Source organism: Chiloscyllium plagiosum, unplaced genomic scaffold, assembly GCF_037043375.1.
Source record: "Chiloscyllium plagiosum isolate Xiang-an unplaced genomic scaffold, Cpla_swu_hap1 HiC_scaffold_42, whole genome shotgun sequence".
Classification (NCBI taxonomy): Eukaryota; Metazoa; Chordata; class Chondrichthyes; order Orectolobiformes; family Hemiscylliidae; genus Chiloscyllium; species Chiloscyllium plagiosum.
Window position 1 is genome coordinate 67,690,024 of NW_028270180.1, and position 26,544 is coordinate 67,716,567.

Below are 26,544 nucleotides of genomic sequence, written 5' to 3' on the forward strand. Positions count from 1 at the left end.
TTTTTGAAGTGACTGAACTTCGTATCTCACAATCACTTATCTCATTTATTGCATGATGTCTGAAGTGTGTTTTGCTCAGCAATTCTATCAACTATTTAAAAAGTCTAATCTTAAATAAGATCCTTAACACCCAGTTATCAATCTATTCCTAATTCATGTAAATATCTCAATTTTCTTGAAGTCAATGTTCAGACAAAACAGTGCACATAAAGCGACACAAAGATATTCATCATCAGCTGATTACTGTTCAGTGGAATAACCTGAGTATCTTATTGTTCCTGAGACTAATGACAACAGTAAGCATTTGTTTACGAGACCATGCAGTAAATGCATTTGATAGCTGATATTTCAGTTCAGTTGTAAACGACGATTTATGTTGTTTAAAACAATAATTCTAATTTATCATGGATATTGACTGTAATACAATAACACGGGAAACACTTTTTTAACTATTCTAACAATCTTTAAGCTCCTCTTCTGTTGTGAGTGTGCAAGAGACAATTCAAATTATAACCATTTTTGTTGCCAATTCACCAAATGCTACTTTTTGAATGTATGAACTTCTTACATATTTGCAAAAAGGTTAGTCTTCACTATATGTCATACTAAAAGACTGCTTTTTCCAATCATGCGTGCTGCAAAATGATTATTGCTTTCATTGCATTGTAAGAAAAGAAGTGTTGAATTTTTTGTTGTTTCAATTCCAACATTATTCATCATTGTACAATAATGACTCAATTATTACAATCGCGTTATATACCACCCAGCAGTGACTTCATTGTTTGTTTAGTTTCATGCTGTGAGAAACAAAAGCTCACTCACTTTAATAATTTCAGTCCGAGACAAATATCTGAACAACAGCGTCGTTTTATTTATACACCTATCGGTGGGTGCTTTGTCTAATTACCAGGTAAGGCAATGACAAAATGCACAGTATATCCCAAAAAACGCTTGCAATTTATACTGTTTTTTCCCATATGTTTTCCTTATTCCATTGTCTGTTCCCTGCTTTGCTTACGTCACTCATTTCCTTAAGACTGATCCCACAACTTCTGTTTATCCTGTCGTGTCCGTGACAAACTCTTATCTCTGACTCCCATAAGGGTGTTTGACGTCAGTCTACCGTAGGTTATTGATTAGGCATATCTTTTCTTCTATCAGCATCTATTTCCATCCAGAGGCCACTTTGACCTCTTTGATTAGGGTTTGTTCCTGTGTCTCCGTGTAAGGGGGAAACAGATGCTTTCCTGTTTGCCCATATATCCACCGTTGTTCTGTATTCACGTCTCATGCTAACATATCCTTTCTTTTTGCTGAATATGTATGTTCTCATTCCTGTTCTGTATCAGAATTTATACTTGCAGAAATAACATTAATTCATTTATATCCCACAATTTCCCCTTTTTCTTTTCATTACTATCTGTTATCTTCTGCATTCTTGTCTCTTTTTTTTTAAACATTGTTCCCAAAATTCGCAAGCATCATTTCAGAGATTTCATCCATCTTCGTCTCACTCATCTCCTTATTATTTAGTTGATAAAGTTCCTCTGTCTGATTCCCCTCAGGGGCATTAGTTTCACCAAGGCTGTTTCAATCAGCCTCTGGGTGAGTCCTCGTATACAAGGCATGACACAACAGCCAATGGCCACCAATACCCCGACTACTATCAGGGAAGTAAGGATAAAAACCACCACCCCCTTTCTCTGCTAAAATCATATCAAGGGCTATTCTGTTTTCCCATGCCATCCTACTCGTCGCATCAAGCAGTTCTGATATTCCTTTAACCGCCTCTCTTGTATAATTTTATAAATCGCTGTTGATATAAAAAATGTAATTTTTCCAGTCTACATTTTTATTAATTGTTGCCCACCAAAAGAGAGCTGACTCAAAGCCTGCTGCAATCTGGTTACGAGCTTTGAATTCAGGTACTCCCCTAGGGACTCCTACCGAATCAAGATAAATCCTGTCATCAAAAGAAGTATCTAACAGTAATCTCTTACCCCTTCCCTTTTTCCCTACTATCTTTTCCTTCTCAAATGCCAAGGTAAATGGAATTGCCAATTGTACAATTGCGCATATCCCTTTCCAATCCGGAGGTAGGGTGGGTCTCAATATTTTTCCTCCACAGTACCACCACAGATCCGCTCGGGGAACCTTTAATGCTGAGTAGTTCCCTCCCTTCTCCGTTTCGGTAACATTCTTCATCTCTGTACATAATTTCAGCTCCCCCAAATCTCTCGACCGATTTGTACCTCGCCTGTGCACACATGACGTGTGATTTCCAACTGCGGCGGAAAATGTGGGGGGAACTTTTGCATCTTTCTCCTCCAAGGGAGGGAACATTAGAGATAGGGAGGTACAATTCCTATCATTCCATGCAGTCTCATCCTGATACAGGGCTATCATACATTTCATGCCCTTCCTGTCTCGCTTCCACCCGAGTGGAAAGGGAACCACCTGGGCCACTGGCCTACCGGAGGCACATGCATAACAATTGCTTTTGTTCAGACTTTTTACAGTATACTTTACCGATTCAACCCAGGCATATGCATCCCCGTACCCAGTTTCTATCTCGATGGTCTGTTTCAAATCCTTTACCTCTATAATTTTTACTACTTTAGGATCATCGGGAGGGGTGAAAGGTTGTAGCTCATTACCCAGTAATTCTACCCGTTTTCCCTGTCCGACGCTAATTCGAAAATAACAGCCCACAAACTCCTTCCCATTTGCCTTCATTTCAATCCCAAATGTTTCATCTAATTGTACCTCATAAGTGCCACCTCCCAAAACTGCTTCGTGCCATGTGGTTTTCCTTATCGTTAAATATATGGGGTTACACTTTTTATCGGGACAATCGCGTGCTGGTCGGAAGGGGGCCCGGTGTATTGTGACAAGACCATTTTCCCAGGTACCATCCCCGAGGCCATCCCCATAGGACTTAAGATGTATCTCTGAGTTGCGGTATTGTCTCTGATTAGCTACATTCCCACAATTTACTGAGCTACATACATCAGTGTCTATTACTTGTGGATTATCAGACTCAGGAACAATTAATAATACATATGAAAATGATATTTGACAAAATCCTAATATGAAAAGGGCTAGCATCATAACTCTAAGCATTCCCAGTATTCTAATCATTATGCTAAAACACAAAAAGGCTTAATATACAATCTTACAGAAATAATCCCGCGCTCGCGTCGCCACTGTATAGTCAATTACTCAAAGTCTCTTTCGTCTGAGTTTCAGCGGGTCTTGCGTTGATTCGGCTGTCCAGACTTCTTCCTCAACTGGAGGGTCCACTGGCCCTTTGATCCGAGTATAATGAGTCCAGCCTTTTTCCGCCGTCCTTTCTGCCATTTCGGTAGTCAAAAGAGTCTGATACGGCCCTTCCCAGTCTGGCTGCAGCTTAGTCTCTGTCCATGATTTTATTAAGACCCAATCTCCTGGCCGGATGGGATGAACAGCAAATTCAAGGGGCGGAGTCTGTGCCAATAGACCCTGTTTTCTGAGGAAAGATAAAGAGGAGGACAAGCCCAGTATATACTTCTTTAAAAACAAATCTTTAGTTTTGGGAATTGGCAATTCTCCCTGCGTTCCCAGATAAGGTAATCCAAATAAGATTTCATAGGGGGATAGTCCCAAATCTTTCCTCCGCCAAGGGACAAGCCCAAAAGGCATCCTTTAAATCTATCACACTAAACCATCTGTAATCATGTGGGATCTTACTTAATAACGTGTAGGGGTTTGGCACCACTGGGTGCCTGATCTGTACTATTCGATTTAATGTTCTCAAATCCTGCACCAATCGATAAGTTCCATCAGATTTCCATACTGGTAGAATTGGGGTATTATAAGGAGACACACATGGTTCCAATAGCCCATCTCTAATCAGTCCCTCAATTACTGGCTGGAGTCCTCGTTTACCTTCTATGGAAATAGGATATTGTCGTTCACAGATAACGTCTCCTTTTCGTTTTAAATTTATTGTAAGGGGAGGGATCTGTAGTTTTCCACGATTCCCTTCTCTAGCCCATACAATAGGGTCTATCTTTCTCTCTGCATCCTCTGTCAACATCGCCAGTTGTACAACTAATTCTTTTTCCTGAATTCCAATCTCCAGTCCTAAAAGGATAATTAGGTCTCTCCCCAGTAAGTTACTTCCTATATCAGGGATATACAGCAGTTCCCCTGTGACCCTATCCTTAGGATCTTCTATCATCATAGGTTCAAATAGTGGAACAGGAAATCCTTCCCCTTTCACCCCCGAAACAGTAATTGACCGTGGTAACATTTCTGCTTTCTTTGTTTTAAATTTCAGCAATGACCGTGCTGCCCCCGTATCTACTAGGAAGACTACCTCTTCCCTACAGGGACCCACCTTCAAGTTTATCAAGGGTTCCTGGTGGGCCCCCGAGGGCAGGAACCCCTGACACCCCTATTCTTCATCATAATTCATAAGCGGAATTGCCTTTTCTTCCCTTTGTAGATCAGGACACTCCCGCTTAAAATGCCCTATCTTTCCGCAATAATAGCATCCTGCCTGTAGCGACTTCCATCTCTGCCCCTGTCGCTCAAACCCTCTATCAAATGTTCCCCCTTGTCCTCTCCCTCTTCCTCTCTGTCCTACATGCTGCCTCCTGCCGCTCCGGTTGCTCACTATTGGTTCCATTCTCCCCTAAATTACCCCATCAACCGTAGCTACCATCATTTTCACCTTCTGTATTTGTCTCTCATCCTCCCTTTTTACAAACACTTTCTGTGCCTCTCTCAACAATTCATCTAATGGTTTTTCGCTCCATCCTTCTATCTTCTGTATCTTTCTCTGTATGTCTGGCCATGCTTTTGTCACAAAATGTACTTTCAAAAGACCCTGTGCCACTAGGTCCTCAGGTTTCATTCCAGAGTATTTCCGCATTGAGTCCCTTAATCTTTGCAAGAAAGCTGAGGGAGTCTCATCTTTCTCCTGTCTAATTTCAAAGGCTTTAATCAAATTCTGTGACTTCGGAACTGCCCTCTTATTCCTTTTAGAATCAGGTCTTTCAATTCCCTCATTTCTTCTCTATGCTCCGGGTTTTGGTTTTCCCACTGGGGGTCTCTGAGGGGAAACTTCACCTCTCCCTGTCCAGCATCCCCATCTCCAATCGGGTGTTCCCTGTCCCATATTTTAATGGCAGCTCCTCATATAAGTCCCCTTTCCTCCCCAGTAAATAGTATATTCAAAATAGACATTAATTCAGCCCAGGTATACAGACTGGGCGCCCAAAATTGATCAATTTGTTCAGACAATCCCACCGGATCCTCAACCAGGACCTTCATTTCCTTTTTAAATGTTCTGACCTCCCCACTGGTGAGGGGGGCACTTACAAACCCAATCTCTTTGTCCCCTATGGGTACCTCCCGAAGGGGATAAGTCGTTACGTCTTTCCCCTTTTTCTTTTTTTTCAAGAAATATTGCAATATTTCTAGCTCCCCATAACTTCAAACACCAATTCATCAATTCATGCTTGACTAACCTTTAAAGCCTGTTCCTAACTTATAAATATATTTATATATATTTACGTTCATTTCTTCAGTATTTAATAGTTAAAATGCAAAATGCATACAGTTCCCAATTTTGCAATTCACTGTAATTACCCAGTTTTAGTCCTTTAATTTAGATCCAAAATTAGTTTTCTTAAATAGTCCTGACCAATCATTGCTCAATTACAATACTATAGGTCGTAAAATAGTCAGAGCTTGCCTTAAAAGAATTTGTCTACGCAAGTTTTTTTTAAAAAAAAAACTTCTAATGCATGAATAATGGCTGAATCCAAGGTCACAGATATTAACCATAGAATCTAATGTTGAACTGAAACTTCAACTGTCCTCCATAAATCGCTGTTATGTAAAGATAAAAGAGATTAGTTAGAAACTGATAGTAAGGCAGTCATGATCATGTTAAGTTTCCATAACAAAAATCAGATTCAAAACAGTCCTGGAACTCAAGCTCCAGGGAATAAAACGCAAACATTCAATCACCAACAAACAAATGTTCACTCAAACCAAATCACAAAGGGTTAAACTTCCTACCAGCTGGACAGCTCTTTACATTCTCTCTCTCTCTCTCTCTCTCTCTCACATTGACATATAAACTCAGATATTCACAAACCCAGTCTTCGTCCGATCTGGACTTTGGCCAGAAGACAGCGGGACGAAGAATGGAGTCCTTAGTCCATACAAAGCAACAATATTTAATCATATTTCTCACTTGTACAAGTATTATTTTGCCAATTTCCACAGCATCCTGCCCAAAGGACTTTCCGGAGGAATGTTGTAAGGGACCCCGCCTCCATTTTCATTGCCGTTTCCTTACTTTGTTTCCCCGGAGGCTTTTTCCTTACCCACAGCACAATCCATATTGAGTTCCTTCGTTAGTCCCTTATTAATTACTAAAACTCAATCCCGGCCAGCAAGGCAATACTTAAAAGTCAATTTTCTTACCTTGGTCTGTGCACAGAATTGTATGGCTCCTTTTGTCACCGTATCTTCTATCGAGCTCCTATCACTGTCTGATTCAGATGTCTCTCTTATAGGATTCACATCAGTCACCCAAGGGAGCAGATCAAACCGGGACACGAGACCGCTCCTCAATGGGGAACAGGACGCGTCTTCCCAGTGTCCAAGGCCAGCCACTCCCCCCGGTGATGGAAGAAAATCCCGGACGAGCCCCCAAATGTGAGAAACAAAAGCCCACTCACATCAATAATTTCAGTCCGAGACCAAATTTCTGAATCAGCCGTTTATTTGTACACCTGCAGGTGGGTGCTTTGTCCAATTGCCAGGTAAGGCAATGACAAAATGCACACTATATCCCAAAAAACCCTTGCAATGTATACAGTTTCTTTTCCCATATGTTTTCCTTATTCCATTGTTTGTTCCCTGCTTCGCTTATGTCACTCATTTCCTAAAGACTGATCCCACAACTTCTGTTTATCCTGTCTTGTCCGTGACAAACTCTTATCTCTGACTCCCATAAGGGTGTTTGACGTCAGTCTACCGTAGGTTATTGATTAGGCATATCTTTTCTTCTATCAGCATCTATTTCTATCCAGAGGCCACTTTGAACTCTTTGATTAGGGTTTGTTCCTGTGTCTCCGTGTAAGGGGGAAACAGATGCTTTCCTGTTTGCCCATATATCCACCATTGTTCTGTATTCACGCCTCATGCTAACATATCCTTTCTTTTTGCTGAATATGTATTTTCACATTCTTGTTCTGTATCAGAATTTATACTTGCAGAAATAACATTAATTCATTCAAATCCCACAGGACGGAGGGAGTGCAGCATTGTCAGAGGGTCAGTGTGGAGAGAGGGCAGCATTGTCAGGGGTCAGTGTGGAGGGAGGGCAGGATTGTCAGGGGACAGTGTGAAGGGAGTGCTGCATTGTCAGAGGGTCAGTGTGGAGGGAGTGCAGCATTGTCAGAGGGTCAGTGTGGAGGGAGTGCAGCATTGTCAGACGATCAGTATGGAGGGAGTGCAACATTGTCAGAGGATCAGTGTGGAGGGGGTGCTGCACTGTCAGAGGGTCAGTATGGAGGGAGTGCAGCATTGTCAGGGGTCAGTGTGGAGGGGGTGCAGCATTGTCAGAGGGTCAGTGTGGAGGGAGTACAACATTGTCAGAGGGTCAGTGTGGATGGAGTGCAGCATTGTCAGAGGATCAGTGTGGAGGGAGTGCAGCATTGACAGAGGGTCAGTGTGGAGGGAGTGTAGCATTGTCAGAGGGTCAGTGTGGATGGAGTGTAGCATTGTCAGAAGGCCAGTGTGGAGGGAGTGCAGCATTGTCAGGGGGTCAATGTGGAGGGAGTGTAGCATTGTCATGGGGTCAGTGTGGAGGGAGTGCAGCATTGTCAGAGGGTCAGTGTGGAGAGAGTGCAGCATTGTCAGAGGGTCAGTAAGGAGGGAGTGCAGCATTTTCAGAGGGTCAGTGTGGAGGGGGTTCAGCATTGTCAGAGGGTCAGTGTGGAGGGAGTGCAGCATTGTCAGAGGATCAGTGTGGAGGGAGTGCAGCATTGTCAGAGGGTCAGTGTGGAGGGAGTGCAGCATTGTCAGAGGGTCAGTATGGAGGGAGTGCAGCATTGTCAGAGGGTCAGTGTGGAGGGAGTGCTGCATTGTCAGAGGGTCAGTGTGGAAGGAGTGCAACATTGTCAGAGGGTCAGTTTGGAGGGGATTCAGCATTGTCAGAGGGTCAGTGTGGAGGGAGTGCAGCATTGTCAGAGGGTCAGTGTGGAGGGAGTGCAGCATTGTCAGAGGGTCAGTGTGGAGGGAGTGCTGCATTGTCAGAGGGTCAGTACGGAGGGAGTGCAGCATTGTCAGAGGGTCAGTGTGGAGGGAGTGCAGCATTGTCAGAGGGTCAGTGTGGAGGGAGTGCTGCATTGTCAGAGGGTCAGTGTGGAGGGAGTGCAACATTGTCAGAGGGTCAGTGTGGAGGGAGTGCAACATTGTCAGAGGGTCAGTGTGGAGGGAGTGCTGCATTGTCAGAGGGACAGTGTGGAGGGAATGCAGCATTGTCAGAGGGTCAGTGTGGAGGGAGTGCTGCATTGTCAGAGGGTCAGTGTGGAGGGAGTGCTGCATTGTCAGTGGGTCAGTATGGAGGGAGTGCATCATTGTCAGAGGGTCAGTACGGAGGGAGTGCAGCATTGTCAGAGGGTCAGTACGGAGGGAGTGCAGCATAGTCAGGGGGTCAGGGTGATGGGAGTGCAGCATTGTCAGAGGGTCAGTGTGGTGGGAGTGCAGGATTGTCAGAGGGTCAGTGTGAATGGAGTGCAGCATTGTCAGAGGGTCAGTGTGGAGGGAGTGCAGCATTGTCAGAGGGTCAGTGTGGAGGGAGTGCAGCATTGTCAGAGGGTCAGTGTGGAGGGAGTGCAGCATTGTCAGAGGGTCAGTGTGGAGGGAGTGCAACATTGTCAGAGGGTCAGTGTGGAGGGAGTGCTGCATTGTCAGAGGGTCAGTGTGGAGGGAGTGCTGCATTGTCAGAGGGTCAGTACGGAGGGAGTGCAGCATTGTCAGAGGGTCAGTACGGAGGGAGTGCTGCATTGTCAGAGGGACAGTGTGGAGGGAATGCAGCATTGTCAGGGGGTCAGTGTGATGGGAGTGCAGCATTGTCAGAGGTTCAGTGTGGAGGGAGTGCAGCATTGTCAGAGGGTCAGTGTGGAGGGAGTGCTGCATTGTCAGAGGGTCAGTGTGGAGGGAGTGCAGCATTGTCAGAGGGTCAGTGTGGAGGGAGTGCATCATTGTCAGAGGGTCAGTGTGGAGTGAGTGCAGCATTGTCAGAGAGTCAGGACGGAGGGATTGCTGTGCAGTGAGAGAGAGTCAGTAATGATGAAGTGCGCACTCACTGAGGGCCAGTACTAATGGATGGCCATGCTGTCGGAGTGTCGCACTGTGAGAGGGTTACTACTGAGGGAGCGCTGAACTGTGAACGGGTTAGAACTGAGGGAGCACAGCACTCTGAGGGTATTAGTACTGAGGGATCACCGCGCTGTGAGGGGTTCAGTACTGAGGGAGCACCACAGTATGTGTCGGACAGTCAGTACTGAGTGATTGCTGCATTGCCAGAGTGTCAGTACTGAGAGAGTGATGAACACTCAAAGGGACTTTACTGAGGGAGCGCTACACGGTCTGTGTGTCAGTTCTGAGGGAGTGTTGTTTCAGAGGGTCAGTACTGAGGGAGTGCCGCACTGTCAGAGGATCAGGAATGAGGGAGTGCTGCACTGTCAGAGGATCAGGAATGAGGGAGTGCTGCACTGTCAGAGGGTCAGTACTGAGGGAGTGCTGCACTGCCAGAGGATCAGTAATGAGGGAGTGCTGCACTGTCAGAGAGTCAGTACTGAGGGAGTGCTGCACTGTCAGAGGGTCAGTACTGAGGGAGCGCTGCACTGTCAGAGGGTCAGTACTGAGGGAGCGCTGCACTGTCAGAGGGTCAGTACTGAGGGAGCGCTGCACTGTCAGAGGGTCAGTACTGAGGGAGTGCCGCACTGTCAGAGGGTCAGTACTGAGGGAGTGCTGCGCTGTCAGATGGTCAGTACTGAGAAGGTGCTGCCCTGTCAGAGGGTCAGTACTGAGGGAGCGCTGCACTGTCAGAGGGTCAGTACTGAGGGAGTGCTACACTGTCAGAGGGTCAGTACTGAGGGAGTGCTGCACTGTCAGACGGTCAGTACTGAGGGAGCGCTGCACTGTCATCGGGTCAGTACTGAGGGAGTCCTGCACTGTCAGAGAGTCAGTACTGAGGGAATGCCACACTGTCAGAGTATCATGACTGAGGTAATGCTGCATTGTCAGCGCATCAGTCTGGGGGATACCTGCATTGTAAGAGAGTCAGTACTGAGTGATTGCCACACTATCAGATGGGCTGAATGGCCTAATGTCTGCTCCCATGCCTTGTGGTCGAAGAGGAATATCTGAAATTGTTCAGTACATTTCTGCCTCTGCTTCCTACAGACCCTGCTCAGTAATGATTCCCACGTCCAGGTTCCAGAGACTGTGTTCAAACAGTCTTCATTTGGTTACCACCGTCTTTTCCCAGGGATCGAGTTTTCGTTTCACGTGACTGACCTGCCAGCTCAAAGGGATATTTTCATGCTGCAGGGCTGAGGTTTATTCCTCAGCTTCCGTGTGCTCATCCCAAATGAATCCCAGTGCCCCACACTCAGCACAGTCATGTGTTCCTTATTTCTGAGCTTCTCAATGCTAATCATATCCAGAATGACATCCCACACTCCTCCAAATCGTATCGCAGGCTATTTGCCTGGGAGCGAGGAGTGCGAAGAGAGGAAATAAAAATCTGACAGTACTTTACAGTGACATTAAGGGTGAATTGATAATGAGAGAAAGAGTAGGTTGTGGAACACAGTGAGAATTTGTGCATGGACCCAGAGGCGACAGTGAATGGATGCATTTTGTCAATGCTCATTGGGATAGGGTTGGTATGAAATCGTGAAGATGTTCTGTGATACAATTAAATGAATTAGCATATATATATAGAGAGAGGGATGGTTCTGAGTGGTCTGGCCTGCTTACAACCCAATAAATCTCCAAAGACGGTGGAAATGTATCTCAGTTTACCGAATGAGGTGATGGAGGAAGTAGCAGGTACACGTGCAAACATTTTCAAATCCCCTCTGGCCACAGGAGAGGTGCCGTCGGACTGACCATGTGGTCCTGTTATTCAAGACGGAACATGGGATATACCAGGCAGCTCCAGGCCAGTCAGGCTAATATCGTGGGTGGGACGTCTGTTGGATGCAATTTTGGGAGATAGAATTAATCAGCATTTACAGAGACTGGAGTTCATGAAGAACAGTCAGAATGGTTGTGTTAAGGGAAGGGCAGGTCTGACCAATGGGATTGCACTTTTTAAGGAGGTGACCGGGTTTGTAAATAAGGGCAACACTTGCCTGTCGCCTGCTTGGAGGTCAGTAAGGCTCTTATCAGGATCCAGATTTTAAACTGATAGTGAACATAAAAACTCAAGATCCAAGGAATTTGGCGCAGAATGCTGAGTGGCAGGAAGCAGACAGTGATGGCCCAGTTAGAAATCTCTGTCTGTTCATGTCTCACTGTTGGGGTCTTGCTGATGTGGTTGTTAGAAAAGATTTAGATTTGAATGGTGGAGGGTTAATCATTGGGGTCATGAATGATATGAAGTTTGGTGGGGTGATAAATACTGAGGAGGATAGCCTTAGGTTACAGAAGGATGGAGATGGCCTTGTCAGATGGACTGATCAGTTACAACGGGTGAGGTGCCTGAAGATTGGAGGGTGATTAATGATGTGGTATTATTGAAGTAAGGCTGCAAGGAACAGCCATTGAACTATGGAGCTGTGAGCCTGGTGGCAGTGGTGGGTAAGCTGTTGGAGGGCATTCTGAGAGACAATGTACATGCATTTGGAAAAGCAAGAATTGATTAGGGATGGTCAGCTTGGCTTTGTTTGTGGAAATAATGTGTCCAACTTGATAGCGCTTCTGAAGGGATGACCAAGGAGACAGGTGAGAAGGTTTCACATGGGAGATTGCTTAGTAAAAGTTTAGATGAGATGGCATCCAAGTAGAGAGGACAGCCCAGTGCCTCAGTGGTTTGATTCTAACTCCCGGTGACTGTCTGTGCGGGTTCCCTCCGGGTGATCCAGTTTCCTCCCACCGCCCAAAGCTGCCATGGGAAATGCAGCATTACAGGAATAGAGTAGAGGATGTGAGTCTGGGTGGGATGCTGTTCAGACAGTCAGTGTGTAGCCAATGGACGGAATGGCTTGCTTCTACACTGTAGGAATTCTAAAACTAATCCAGAGAGACAAGTAATGTTCCGGGGACTTGGGCTCCAATCTTGGACAGGGGTGGATGTGGGTCCTTACAGTCTGAAGGGGTTTGAACACAATCTGAGGGGGGGGGGGGGGGGGGGGGGGGGGGAGCTGGGCTGAGCCCTGAAGTGTTGAGGATGTGAATGTTTTGTGGAGCTACTGTCTAAGGGGCTTTGGGGGTTAAACACAACAAAGTGATGCTTTCTTCGGTATTGATGGAGCACAACCTGAGGTATTGAGGGAGCACTTTCTGAGGTACTGAGCGAGCACCTCCTGAGGTACTGAGGGAGCACTTTCTGAGGTATTGAGGGAGCACTTTCTGAGGTATTGAGGGAGCACTTTCTGAGTTACTGAGCGAGCACTTTCTGAGGTACTGAGGGAGCACATTCTGAGGTATTGAGGGAGCACATTCTGAGGAATTGAGGGAGCACTGTCTGAGGTATTGAGGGAGAACTGTCTGAGGTATTGAGGGAGAACTATCTGAGATATTGAGGGAGCACTTTCTTAGATATTGAGGGAGCACTTTCTGAGGTACTGAGGGAGCACTGTCTGAGGTACTAAGGGAGCACTTTCTGAGGTATTGAGGGAACACTTTTGGAGGTATTGAGGGAGCACTATCTGAGGTACAGAGGGAGCACTTTCTGTGGTATTGAGGGAGCACTATCTGAGGTACTGAGGGAGCACTTTCTGAGTAAATGAGAAAGAACTATCTAAGGTACTGAGGGAGAACTTTCTGTGGTACTGAGTGTGCACTATCTGAGGTACTGAGGGAGCACTTTCTGAGGTATTGAGGGAGAACTATCTGAGGTATTGAGGGAGCACTTTCTGAGGTACTGAGGGAGCACTTTCTGAGGTATTGAGGGAGCACTGCATGAGGTATTGAGGGAAAACTATCTGAGATATTGAGGGAGCACTTTCTTAGATATTGAGGGAGCACTTTCTGAGGTACTGAGGGAGCACTTTCTGAGGTACTGAGGGAGCACTGTCTGAGGTACTGAGGGAGCACTTTCTGAGGTACTGAGGGAGCACTTTCTGAAGTATTGAGGGAGGACTATCTGAGATATTGAGGCAGAATTATCTGAGATATTGAGGGAGGACTTTCTGAGGTATTGAGGGAGCACTTACAGTGGCATTGAGGGAGCACCTTCTGAGGTATTGAGGGAGAACTATCTGAGGTATTGAGGGAGCACTTTGTGAGGTACTGAGGAAGCACTATCTGAGATATTGATGGAGCACTTTCTTAGATATTGAGGGAGCACTTTCTGAGATATTGAGGGAGCACTTTCGGAGGTATGAGGGAGAACTATCTGAAGTATTGAGGGAGCACATTCTGAGGTATTGAGGGAGCACTTTCAGAGGTATTGAGGGAGCACTATCTGAGGTACTGAGCGAGAAAAATCTGAGGTATTGAGGGAGCACTTTCTGAGGTATTGAGGGAGCACTATCTGAGGTACTGAGAGTGCACTTTCTGAGGTATTGAGGGAGCAGATTCTGATGTACAGAGGGAGAACTTTCTGAGGTATTGAGGGAGCACTCTCTGAGCTATTGAGGGAACACTTTCTGAGGTACTGAGGGAGTACATTCTGAGGTATTGAGGGAGCACTTTCTGAGGTACTGAGGGAACATATTCTGAGGTACTGAGAGAACACTTTCTGAGGTACTGAGAGAGCACTTTCTGAGGTACTGAGAGAGCACTTTCTGACATACTGAGGGAGCACTATCTGAGGTACTGAGAGAAATCTATCTGAGGTACTGAGGAAGCACTTTCTGAAGTATTGATGGAGCACTTTCTGAGGAACTGAGTGTGCACTGAGGTACTGAGGGAGTACTTTCTGAGATATTGAGGGAGCACTTTCGGAGGTATGAGGGAGAACTATCTGAGGTATTGAGGGAGCACTTTCAGAGGTATTGAGGGAGCACTATCTGAGGTACTGAGGGAAAACAATCTGAGGTATTGAGGGAGCACTTTCTGAGGTATTGAGGGAGCACTATCTGAGGTACTCAGAGCGCACTTTCTGAGGTATTGAGGGAGCAGTTTCTGAGGTACTGAGGGAGCACATTCTGAGGTATTGAGGGAGCACTCTCTGAGCTATTGAGGGAACACTTTCTGAGGTACTGAGGGAGCACATTCTGAGGTATTGAGGGAGCACTTTCTGAGGTACTGAGGGAGCACATTCTGAGGTACTGAGAGAACACTTTCTGAGGTACTGAGAGAGCACTTTCTGAGGTATTGAGGGAGCACTTTCTGAGGTACTGAGAGAGCACTATCTGAGGTACTGAGGGAAAACTATCTGAGGTACTGAGGAAGCACTTTCTGAAGCATTGATGGAGCACTTTCTGAGGTACTGAGTGTGCACTATCTAAGGTACTGAGGGAGCACTTTCTGAGATATTGAGGGAGCACGTTCGGAGGTATGAGGGAGAACTATCTGAGGTATTGAGGGAGCACTTTCTGAGGTATTGAGGGAGAACTATCTGAGGTACTGAGGGAGAACAATCTGAGGTATTGAGGGAGCACTTTCGGAGGTATGAGGGAGAACTATCTGAGGGACTGAGGGAGCACTTTTTGAGGTATTGAGGGAGCACTTTCAGAGGTATTGAGGGAGCACTATCTGAGGTACTGAGGGAGAACAATCTGATGTATTGAGGGAGCACTTTCTGAGGTATTGAGGGAGCACTATCTGAGGTACTGAGAGCGCACTTTCTGAGGTATTGAGGGAGCAATTTCTGAGGTACGGACGGAGCACATTCTGAGGTATTGAGGGAGCAGTTTCTGAGGTACTGAGGGAGAACTTTCTGAGGTATTGAGGGAGCACTTTCTGAGGTACTGAGGGAGCACTATCTGAGGTACTGAGGGAAAACTATCTGAGGTATTGAGGGAGCACTATCTGAGGTACTGAGAGCGCACTTTCTGAGGTATTGAGGGAGCAATTTCTGAGGTACGGAGGGAGCACATTCTGAGGTATTGAGGGAGCAGTTTCTGAGGTACTGAGGGAGAACTTTCTGAGGTATTGAGGGAGCACTATCTGAGGTACTGAGGGAAAACTATCTGTGGTACTGAGGAAGTGTTCACTATCTGAGGTACTGCGGGAGATCTATCTAAGGTACTGAGCGAGCACTTTCTGAGGTACTGCGGGAGCACATTCTGACGTACTGAGGGATCACTATCTGAGGTACTGAGGGAAAACTATCTGAGGTACTGAGGAAGCACTTTCTGAAGTATTGAGGGAGAACTATCTGAGATTTTGAGGCAGAATTATCTGAGATATTGAGGGAGGACTTTCTGAGGTATTGAGCGAGCACTTTCAGAGGCATTGAGGGAGCACTTTCTGAGGTATTGAGGGAGAACTATCTGAGGTATTGAGAGAGCACTTTCTGAGGTACTGAGGGAGCACTTTCTGAGGTATTGAGGGAGCACTGTATGAGGTATTGAGGGAAACCTATCTGAGATATTGAGGGAGCACTTTCTTAGATATTGAGGGAGCACTTTCTGAGGTACTGAGGGAGCACTTTCTGAGGTACTGAGGGAGCACTTTCAGGTATTGAGGGAGCACTATCTGAGGTACTGAGGGAGCACTGTCTGAGGTACTAAGGGAGCACTTTCTGAGGTATTGAGGGAGCACTTACAGTGGCATTGAGGGAGCACCTTCTGAGGTATTGAGGGAGAACTATCTGAGGTATTGAGGGAGCACTTTCTGAGGTACTGAGGAAGCACTATCTGAGATATTGATGGAGCACTTTCTTAGATATTGAGGGAGCACTTTCTGAGGCACTGAGGGAGCACTGTCTGAGGTATTGAGGGAGAACTATCTGAGGTACTGAGGAAGCACTTTCTGAAGTATTGATGGAGCACTTTCTGAGGTACTGAGTGTGCACTATCTGAGGTACTGAGGGAGCACTTTCTGAGATATTGAGGGAGCACTTTCGGAGGTATGAGGGAGAACTATCTGAGGTATTGAGGAAGCACTTTCTGAGGTATTGAGGGAGAACTATCTGAGGTACTGAGGGAGAACAATCTGAGGTATTGAGGGAGCACTTTCGGAGGTATGAGGGAGAATTGAGGGACTGAGGGAGCACTTTTTGAGGTATTGAGGGAGCACTTTCAGAGGTATTGAGGGAGCACTATCTGAGGTACTGAGGGAGAACAATCTGAGGTATTGAGGGAGCACTTTCTGAGGTATTGAGGGAGCACTATCTGAGGTACTGAGAGTGCACTGTCTGAGGTATTGAGGGAGCAGTTTCTGAGGTACTGAGGGAGAACTTTCTGAGGTATTGAGGGAGCACTCTCTGAGCTATTGAGGGAACACTTTCTGAGGTACTGAGGGAGCACATTCTGAGGTATTGAGGGAGCACTTTCTGAGGTACTGAGGGAGCACATTCTGAGGTACTGAGAGAACATTTTCTGAGGTACTGAGAGAGCACTTTCTGAGGTACTGAGGGAGCACTGTCTGAGGTACTGAGGGAGCACTTTCTGAGGTATTGGGGAGCACTGGCTGTGGTACTAAGGGAGCACTTTCTGAGGTGTTGAGGGACCACTGTCTGAGGTACTGAGTGTGCACTGAGGTACAGAGGAATCACTATCTGAGGTACTGAGGAAGCACTTTCTGAAGTATTGAGGGAGGACTATCTGAGGTATTGAGGCAGAATTATCTGAGATATTGAGGGAGGACTTTCTGAGGTATTGAGCGAGCACTTTCAGAGGCATTGAGGGAGCACTTTCAGAGGCATTGAGGGAGCACTTTCTGACATACTGAGGGAGCACTATCTGAGGTACTAAGGGAAAACTATCTGAAGTACTGAGGAAGCACTTTCTGAAGTATCTGAGATTTTGAGGCAGAATTATCTGAGATATTGAGGGAGGACTTTCTGAGGTATTGAGCCAGCACTTTCAGAGGCATTGAGGGAGCACTTTCTGAGGTATTGAGGGAGAACTATCTGAGGTATTGAGGGAGCACTTTCTGAGGTACTGAGGGAACAATTTCTGAGATATTGAGGGAGCACTGTATGAGGTATTGAGGGAAAACCAACTGAGATATTGAGGGAGCACTTTCTTAGATATTGAGGGAGCACTTTCTGAGATACTGAGGGAGCACTGTCTGAGGTACTGAGGGAGCACTGTCTGATGTACTGAGGGAGCACTTTCTGAGGTATTGGGGAGCACTGGCTGAGGTACTAAGTGAGCACTTTCCGAGGTATTGAGGGACCACTGTCTGAGGTACTGGGTGTGCACTATCTGAGGAACTGAGGGAGCACATTCTGACGTACTGAGGAATCACTATTGGAGGTACTGAGGAAGCACTTTCTGAAGTATTGAGGGAGGACTATCTGAGATATTGAGGCAGAATTATCTGAGATATTGAGGGAGGACTTTCTGAGGTATTGAGGGAGCACTTACAGTGGCAATGAGGGAGCACCTTCTGAGGTATTGAGGGAGAACTATCTGAGGTATTGAGGGAGCACTTTCCGAGGTACTGAGGAAGCACTATCTGAGATATTGATGGAGCACTTTCTTAGATATTGAGGGAGCACTTTCTGAGGCACTGAGGGAGCACTTTCTGAGGTACTGAGGGAGCACTTTCTGAGGTACTGAGGGAGCACTTTCTGAGGTATTGGGGAGCACTGTCTGAGGCACTGAGGGAGCACTGTCTGAGATATTGAGGGAGCACTTTCTTAGATATTGAGGGAGCACTTTCTGAGGCACTGAGGGAGCACTTTCTGAGGTATTGAGGGAGCAGTGTCTGAGGTACTGTGGGAGCACTTTCTGAGGTACTGAGGGAGCACTTTCTGAGGCACTGAGGGAGCACTGTCTGAGATATTGAGGGAGCACTTTCTTAGATATTGAGGGAGCACTTTCTGAGGCACTGAGGGAGCACTTTCTGAGGTATTGAGGGAGCAGTGTCTGAGGTACTGTGGGAGCACTTTCTGAGGTACTGAGGGAGCACTTTCTGAGTTATTGGGCAGCACTGTCTGAGGTACTAAGGGAGCACTTTCTGAGGTACTAAGGGGGCACTTTCTGAGGTATTGGGGAGCACTGTCTGAGGTACTAAGGGAGCACTTTCTGTGGTACTGAGGAAGCACTTTCTGTGGTACTGAGGAAGCACTATCTGAGGTACTGAGGGAGCACTTTCTGAGATATTGAGCGAGCACTTTCGAAGGTATCAGGGAGAAATATCTGAGGTAATGCGGGAGCACTTTCTGAGGTATTGAGGGAGCACTTTCAGAGGTATTGAGCGAGCACTTTTTGAGATATTGAGGGTGCACTTTCAGAGGTACTGAGGGAGAAATATCTGTGGTATTGAGGGAGCACTATCTCAGGTATTGAGGGAGAACTATCTGAAATATTGAGGGAGCACATCCTGAGGTATTGAGGGAGCACTATCTGAGGTACTGAGGGAGAACTATCTGAAATATTGAGGGAGCACTTTCTGAGATATTGAGGGAGAACTATGAGATATTGAGGGAGTACTTTCTGAGGTACTGAGGGAGAAATATCTGAGGTATTGAGGAGCACTTCCTGAGGTATTGAGGGAGCAATTTCAGATGCATTGAGGGAGAACTTTCTGAGGTATTGAGGAAGCACTTTCTGAGGTATTGATGGAGCACTTTCTGACGTACTGAGAGAGCACTTTCTGAGGTACTGAGGGAGCACTTTCTGAGGTATTGTGGGAGCACTGTCTGAGGTACTGAGAGAACACTTTCTGAGGTACTGACAGACACTTTCTGAGGTATTGATGGAGCACTGTCTGAGGTATTGAGGGAGCACTTTCTGAGGTATTGAGGGAGCACTTTCTGAGGTATTGATGGAGCACTTTCTGACGTACTGAGAGAGCACTTTCTGAGGTACTGAGGGAGCACTTTCTGAGGTATTGTGGGAGCACTGTCTGAGGTACTGAGAGAACACTTTCTGAGGTACTGACAGACACTTTCTGAGGTATTGATGGAGCACTGTCTGAGGTATTGAGGGAGCACTTTCTGAGGTATTGAGGGAGCACTTTCTGAGGTATTGAGGGAGCACTTTCTGAGGTACTGAGGAAGCACTTTCTGACGTATTGAGGGAGCACTTTCTGAGGTACTGTGGGAAAACTGAGGTACTGAGGAAGCACTTTCTGAGGTATTGATGGAGCACTTTCTGAGGTACTGAGTGTGCACTACCTGAGGTACTGAATGAGGACTTTCTGAGGTACTGAGGGAGCACATTCTGACGTACTGAGGGAGAACTATCTGAGGTACTGAGGGAAAACTATCTGAGGTACTGAGGAAGCACTATCTGAAGTATTGAGGGAGAACTATTTGTGAGATTGAGGCCGAATTATCTGAGATATGGAGGGAGCACTTTCTGAGGTATTGAGGAAGCACTTTCTTAGATATTGAGGGCGCACTTTCTGAGGTACTGACGGAGCATTTTCTGAGGTACTGAGCGTGCTCTTTCTGAGGTACTGAGGGAGCACTTTCTGAGGAATTGAGGGAGCATTATCTGAGGTACTGAGGGCAAACTATGTGAGCTATTGGAGGGGCACTTTCTGAGGTATTGAGCGAGGACTTTCTGAGGTACTGAGGGAGGACTATCTGAGGTACTGAGGGAGGACTATCTGAGGTACTGAGGGAGGACTATCTGAGGTACTGAGGGAGCACTATCTGAAGTATTGAAGGAGCACTATTTGAGCTATAGAGGGAGAACTATCTGAGGTATTGAGGGAGCATTATCTGAGGTACTGAGGGAGCACTTTCTGACGTATTGCGGGAGCACTTTCAGAGGTATTGAGGGAGCACTTTCTGAGATTGAGGGAGCATTTTCTGAGGTATTGAGGGAGCACTATCTGAGGTACTGAGGGAGCACTTTCTGAGGTACTGAGGGAGCACTTTCTGAGGTATTGAGGGAGCACTATCTGAGGTATTGAGGGAGCACTTTCTGAGGTATTGAGGGAGCACTTTATGTGGTACTGAGGGAGCACTTTCTGAGATATTGAGGAAGCACTATCTGAGGTATTGAAGGAGCACTTTCTGAGGTATTCAGGGAGCACTCTGAGATATTGAGGGAACACTATCTGAGGTATTGAGGGAGCACTTTCTGAGGTATTGAGGGAGCACTTTCTGAGATATTGAGGGAGCATTTTCTGAGGTATTGAGGGTGCACTTTCTGAGGTATCGAGGGAGCACTTTCTGAGGTACTGAGGGAGCACTTTCTGAGGTATTCAGGGAGCACTCTCTGAGGTATTGTGGGAGCACTTTCTGAGGTACTGAGGGAACACTACCTGAGGTATTGAGGGAACACTATCTTAGGTATTGAGGGAGCACTATCTGAGGTATTGAGGGAGCACTTTCTGAGGTATTGAGGGAGCACTTTCTGAGGTACTGAGGGAGCACTTTCTGAGATATTGAGGAAGCACTATCTGAGGTATTGAAGGAGCACTTTCTGAGGTATTCAGGGAGCACTCTGAGATATTGAGGGAACACTATCTGAGGTATTGAGGGAGCACTTTCTGAGGTATTGAGGGAGCACTTTCTGAGATATTGAGGGAGCATTTTCTGAGGTATTGAGGGTGCACTTTCTGAGGTATTGAGGGAGCACTTTCTGAGGTACTGAGGGAGCACTTTCTGAGGTATTCAGGGAGCACTCTCTGAGGTATTGAGGGAGCACTTTCTGACGTATTGAGGGAGCACTTTCTGAGGTATTGAAGGAGCACTTTCTGAGGTACTGAGGGAGCACTTTCTGAGGTATTCAGGGAGCACTCACTGACGTATTGTGGGAGCACTTTCTGAGGTACTGAGGGAACACTACCTGAGGTATTGAGGGAACACTATCTTAGGTATTGAGGGAGCACTTTCTTTGGTATTGCGGGAGCACTTTCTGAGGTACTGAGGGAGCACTTCCAGAGATACTGAGGGAGCACTATCTGGTGGTACAGAGTGCAGAGGATAGAATGGAACAGATGCAATTCCATGATCATTTCCTCAGGGTCCCCGAGGCACTCTGTTGTTGTAATTTAAAATGGAAGCCACTCCCCATTTCAGAAGATTCAGATCATTTTAAACAATCAGTGAAAAATAACAGCTGCATGTGTCTGAAACATGGTTTGGGGGAAAACTTTCATTAATCTATTGTCACTTGTTGCTTGGAGACATTTTAGAAAATCAGGCACCCAAACAGACTAATGCTGTCGATGCAAGAGGTGGTGCACAGGAAGATCCAACAAGTCATCTGTAGCTGCTGTCTGTCCCCCTGGAGCAGTCATCATGTGAGATCATGGCTCAGTCCTCGGAGAAATCATTTCGCCAGCAATACCTCAACCATGTCTTTACAGCTGTGTGTGTGTGTGAGAGAGAGGGAGGGAGAGACAGAGAGAGAGAGAGAGAGAGAGAGAGAGAGAGAGAGAGACTGCCCGTGTTTGTGTGTGTGAAAGAGTGGATGCATGTTTATCTCTGTGTGTCTGTATATGTGCGTGCGAGAGAAAGTGCATGTTCATGTGAGAGTGTGTGGCTGTGTGTGTGTTTGTGGGTGTGTCTGTCTCTGTGTGCATGTGTGTGAGTGAGAGTGTGTGTGAGAGAGTGTGTACGTGTGTGAGAGAGAGTGTGTCTGTGTGTATGTGTGTGTGAGAGTGTCGCTGTGTGTGTGAGAGAATGTGTCTGTGTGTCTATGTGTTTGTGTGTCTGTGTGTCTATATGTGTATGTGTCTGTGTGTGTATGACAGTGTGTCTTGTGTGAGAAAGAGTGTGTATGTGTGTGTGAGAGAGTGTGTGTCTGTGTGCATGTGTGTGTGAGAGTGAGTGTATCTGTGTGTGAGTGTGTGTGTCAGTGTGTGTGAGAGAGAGAGTGTGGGTGTCCGTGTGTGTTTGAGAGAGTGTGTCTCTGCATATTTGAGGGAGCGTGTGTCTGCGTGTGTATGTGTGTGAGGGAGAGAGTGTAACTGTGTGTTTATGTGTGTGTGAGAGAGAGAGCGTCTGTGTATGTGAGAGAGTGTGTGTCAGTGTGTGTGTGAGAGAGTGTGTGTGTGTCCATGTGTGTGTGAGAGAGAGTGTGTCTATGTGTGTTTGAGGGAGCGTGTGTCTGTGTGTCTGTCTGTGTGTATGTGTGTGATAGAGAATGTCTGTGTGTGTGAGAGAGACAGAGAGTGTATGTGTGAGAGAGAGTGTCTGTGAGTGTATGAGAGACAGAGTGTGTGTGTGTGAGAGAGAGTGTCTGTGTATGTGAGAGTGTGTGAGAGTGTGTGAGAATGAGAGAGTGTGTGTATGTGTCTGTGTGTGAGAGAGTGTGTCTGTGTGAGAGAGAGTGTGTCTGCGTGAATGTGTGTGAGCGATATAGTGTGTGCTTGTGTGTGTGTGTGTGAGTGTGTCTGTGTTTGTGTTTGAGGGAGCGTGTGTCTGTGTGTGTGAGAGAGCCTGTGTGTGGCGGGGTCCTTTGTGTATGTGTGTGTGAGAATGTGTCTATGTGTGTTTGAGGGAGTGTATGTGTGTGCGTGTGAGTGTGTGTGTGTGTATGTGTGTAAACTAGCCAATCTTATTGGGTGCTCATGAATATAAAATCCAGCTGCTGCTTCAGGTGAATTGGTCCTTGTGTCTCCAAAGACACAAAATCTGTCAGGGTGGCTTAACTGGGGGAAAGAGAGTGCTGTTCATTCCCATGGTGATTTATCCTGTAAACCTTCCCCACACACTAACATCCCACTGGCAATGCAGTGACCAGTCCTGCACACAGTGCCCCAGGTACAAACCAATGTAATGTCACCACAGTCTTACCAGAGCATGGGACAGCTCCTCCTGAGAGAGCGGTGTCTGGTGGTGTTTTAATCAGAGGGTCACCATGGCCCGGCTGAGGGGAGAGGTTGGGAAGGAGAGTCCTTCAGGGTAACCCCAGCTGGTGTGGGAATTGAACACACGCTATTGGTTTTACTCTGCGTTATAAACCAACTGTCCAGCCAACTGAGCTAACTGACTTCACTCCAGGGGCATGCCCTGTATAACCCAATCACCTCTGGTACCCTCACCTCCCTCCAAGGCCCCAAAGGAAACTTCCATATCCGCCACAGATTCACCTGTACCTCCACACATATTATCTATTGCATCCTTTGCACCCGATGTGGCCTCCTCTATATTGGGAAGACAGGCCGCCTACTTGCGGAGCGTTTCAGAGAACACCTCTGGGACACCTGGACCAACCAACCCAACCACCCTGTAGCTCAACATTTCAATTCCCCCTCCCACTCCACCAAGGATATGCAGGTCATTGGACTCCTCCATCGTCAGACCACAGCGAAACGACGGTTGGAGGAAGAACGCCTCACCTTCCGGCTAGGAACCCTCCAACCACAAGGGATGAACTCGGATTTCACCAGTTTCCTCATTTCCCCTCCCCCAGCCTGTCTCAGTCAAATCCATCAAATTCAGCACCGCCTTCCTAACCTGCAATCTTCTTCCCGACCTCTCCGCCCCCACCCCAGTCTGACCTATCACCCTCACCTTGACCTCTTTCCACCTATCACATTTCCGACGCCCCTCCCCCAAGTCCCTCCTCCCTATCTTTTATCTTAGCCTGCTGGACCAACTTTCCTCATTCCTGAAGAAGGGCTAATGCCTGAAACGTCAATTTTCCTGTTCCCTAGATGCTGCCTGACCTGCTGCGCTTTTCCAGCAACACATTTCCATCTCTGATCTCCAGCATCTGCAGACCTCACTTTCTCTTCAAAGATTTCAACCTACTGCGAATCCTCTTACAAGGATGCCTTCCTTAAAGAAGCTCTCTTTCTCCCTCTACAAAGGTTTCAGTGAGTCCCTCTCTCACTGCACACCCCAGATCATCTCCTCTGCACAGAAGCTCTTCAGCCACATTCTCAAACAGACTCGCTACCACAGCCACATCTCCTTCCTCAGCACGTGCCTACGGAACCGACTTATCCCGCACGGACTCCGGACTACGTTCCGACCAACAAAACTTGGACCCAACCAGGACAACCAGTACCTACAACAAATCCGAAGCCTCCAGCAATAGACGTCCCTCCGGATCCTCCGCTCCACGCTTGCAGCCATGCGCCGCTATCTACATTCCCTGCAACTCGATCTACCCCAGCTCAGGACAACACTCTCACAGACCTACCCCAGCTCAGGACAACACTCTCACAGACCTGCCCCAGCTCAGGACAACACTCTAACAGACCTGCCCCAGCTCAGGACAACACTCTCACAGACCTACCCCAGCTCAGGACAACACTCTCACAGACCTACCCCAGCTCAGGACAACACTCTCACAGACCTACCCCAGCTCAGGACAACACTCTCACAGACCTACCCCAGCTCAGGACAACACTCTCACTGACCTGCCCCAGCTCAGGACAACACTCTCACAGACCTACCCCAGCTCAGGACAACACTCTCACAGACCTACCCCAGTTCAGGACAACACTCTCACAGACCTACCCCAGCTCAGGACAACACTCTCACAGACCTACCCCAGCTCAGGACAACACTCTCACAGACCTACCCCAGCTCAGGACAACACTCTCACAGACCTACCCCAGCTCAGGACAACACTCTCACAGACCTACCCCAGCTCAGGACAACACTCTCACAGACCTACCCCAGCTCAGGACAACACTCTCACAGACCTACCCCAGCTCAGGACAACACTCTCACAGACCTACCCCAGCTCAGGACAACACTCTCACAGACATGCCCCAGCTCAGGACAACACTCTCACAGACCTACCCCAGCTCAGGACAACACTCTCACAGACCTACCCCAGCTCAGGACAACACTCTCACAGACCTGCCCCAGCTCAGGGCAACACTCTCACAGACCTACCCCAGCTCAGGACAACACTCTCACAGACCTGCCCCAGCTCAGGACAACACTCTCACAGACCTACCCCAGCTCAGGACAACACTCTCACAGACCTACCCCAGCTCAGGCCAACACTCTCACAGACTTATCCCAGCTCAGGACAACACTCTCACAGACCTACCCCAGCTCAGCACAACACTCTCACAGACCTACCCCAGCTCAGGACAACACTCTCACAGACCTACCCCAGCTCAGGACAACACTCTCACAGACCTACCCCAGCTCAGGACAACACTCTCACAGACCTACCCCAGCTCAGGACAACACTCTCACAGACCTAACCCAGCTCAGGACAACACTCTCACAGACCTGCCCCAGCTCAGGACAACACCCTCACAGACCTGCCCCAGCTCAGGACAACACTCTCACAGACCTACCCCAGCTCAGGACAACACTCTCACAGACCTGCCCCAGCTCAGGACAACACTCTCACAGACCTACCCCAGCTCAGGACAACACTCTCACAGACCTGCCCCAGCTCAGGACAACACTCTCACAGACCTGCCCCAGCTCAGGACAACACTCTCACAGACCTGCCCCAGCTCAGGGCAACACTCTCACAGACCTACCCCAGCTCAGGGCAACACTCTCACAGCCCTACCCCAGCTCAGGACAACACTCTCACAGACCTGCAAAGGACCTCTACTGTTCTTCATCCACAGAAGGATCCATAAACAGTTCTTCCTAGCCATATCGGAAATTAAAGACAGTAAGTACCAAAAACTTTCATGTACGTACCCCCACACTCCGGATTCCTCAACTGTTCCAGAATCTTCTATCGGCCTCCGAAATCAGTCTGGCGCCATTACACACGCGGCCGGTACATCGCCCGCTGCAATACCTGCCGCGGCCGCCGACGATGACGTCACCTCCGCCCCCACCGACCTCGCAGCCTCCGCGATCGCCGCCCAGACAACCGCCTCCGCGATCGCCATGAAGACAATCGCCGGCAGATTCGCGACCTCCGCGGCTATGGGGAATAACTCTGTCTCTGCGGTCGCCGCAGCCACTTCCGCCCCCATTGACGTCACTAGCGCCGCATGTGTCTCCGCCCCCACGCCGATCTCCACGCCTAACCCCGCCCCCCCGGCGAGTTCCGTCACCTCACCTAACCCCGCCCCTTCGCCGATCTCCGACTTCATGCCTAACCCCGCCCCCACGCGCATCTCCGTCACCACGTCTAACCCCGCCCCTTCGCCTATCGCCATCACCACGCCCGACCCCGCCCCCACGCCGATCTCCGTCCCCGCCCCCAGACCTAACCCAGCCCCCATACTCAGCTCCAGCCCGACACCAGGTCCTAGCTCCCAGCCCTGCCGTGTTTTCACCATCCCTCCAGACCTACCCCTCTCTGAGGATGAAAGATCAGTCCTCAGCAG

The 26,544-nt window shown here is 47.7% G+C and overlaps 1 protein-coding gene across 1 annotated transcript; it reads right to left on the minus strand.

Moving 5' to 3' along the window:
• Window positions 1–489: 489 nt before the first annotated feature.
• LOC148137883 (uncharacterized) lies at window positions 490–26,127 on the minus strand. The gene is made up of 2 exons (XM_087982070.1): window positions 25,904–26,127; window positions 490–3,508 (listed from the first exon to the last, which is right to left on the minus strand). Exon 2 carries the CDS (start codon window positions 3,139–3,141, stop codon window positions 1,804–1,806), a length of 1,338 nt encoding a protein of 445 aa, XP_087838196.1. The 5' UTR covers window positions 3,142–3,508; window positions 25,904–26,127; the 3' UTR covers window positions 490–1,803.
• Window positions 26,128–26,544: the final 417 nt, after the last annotated feature.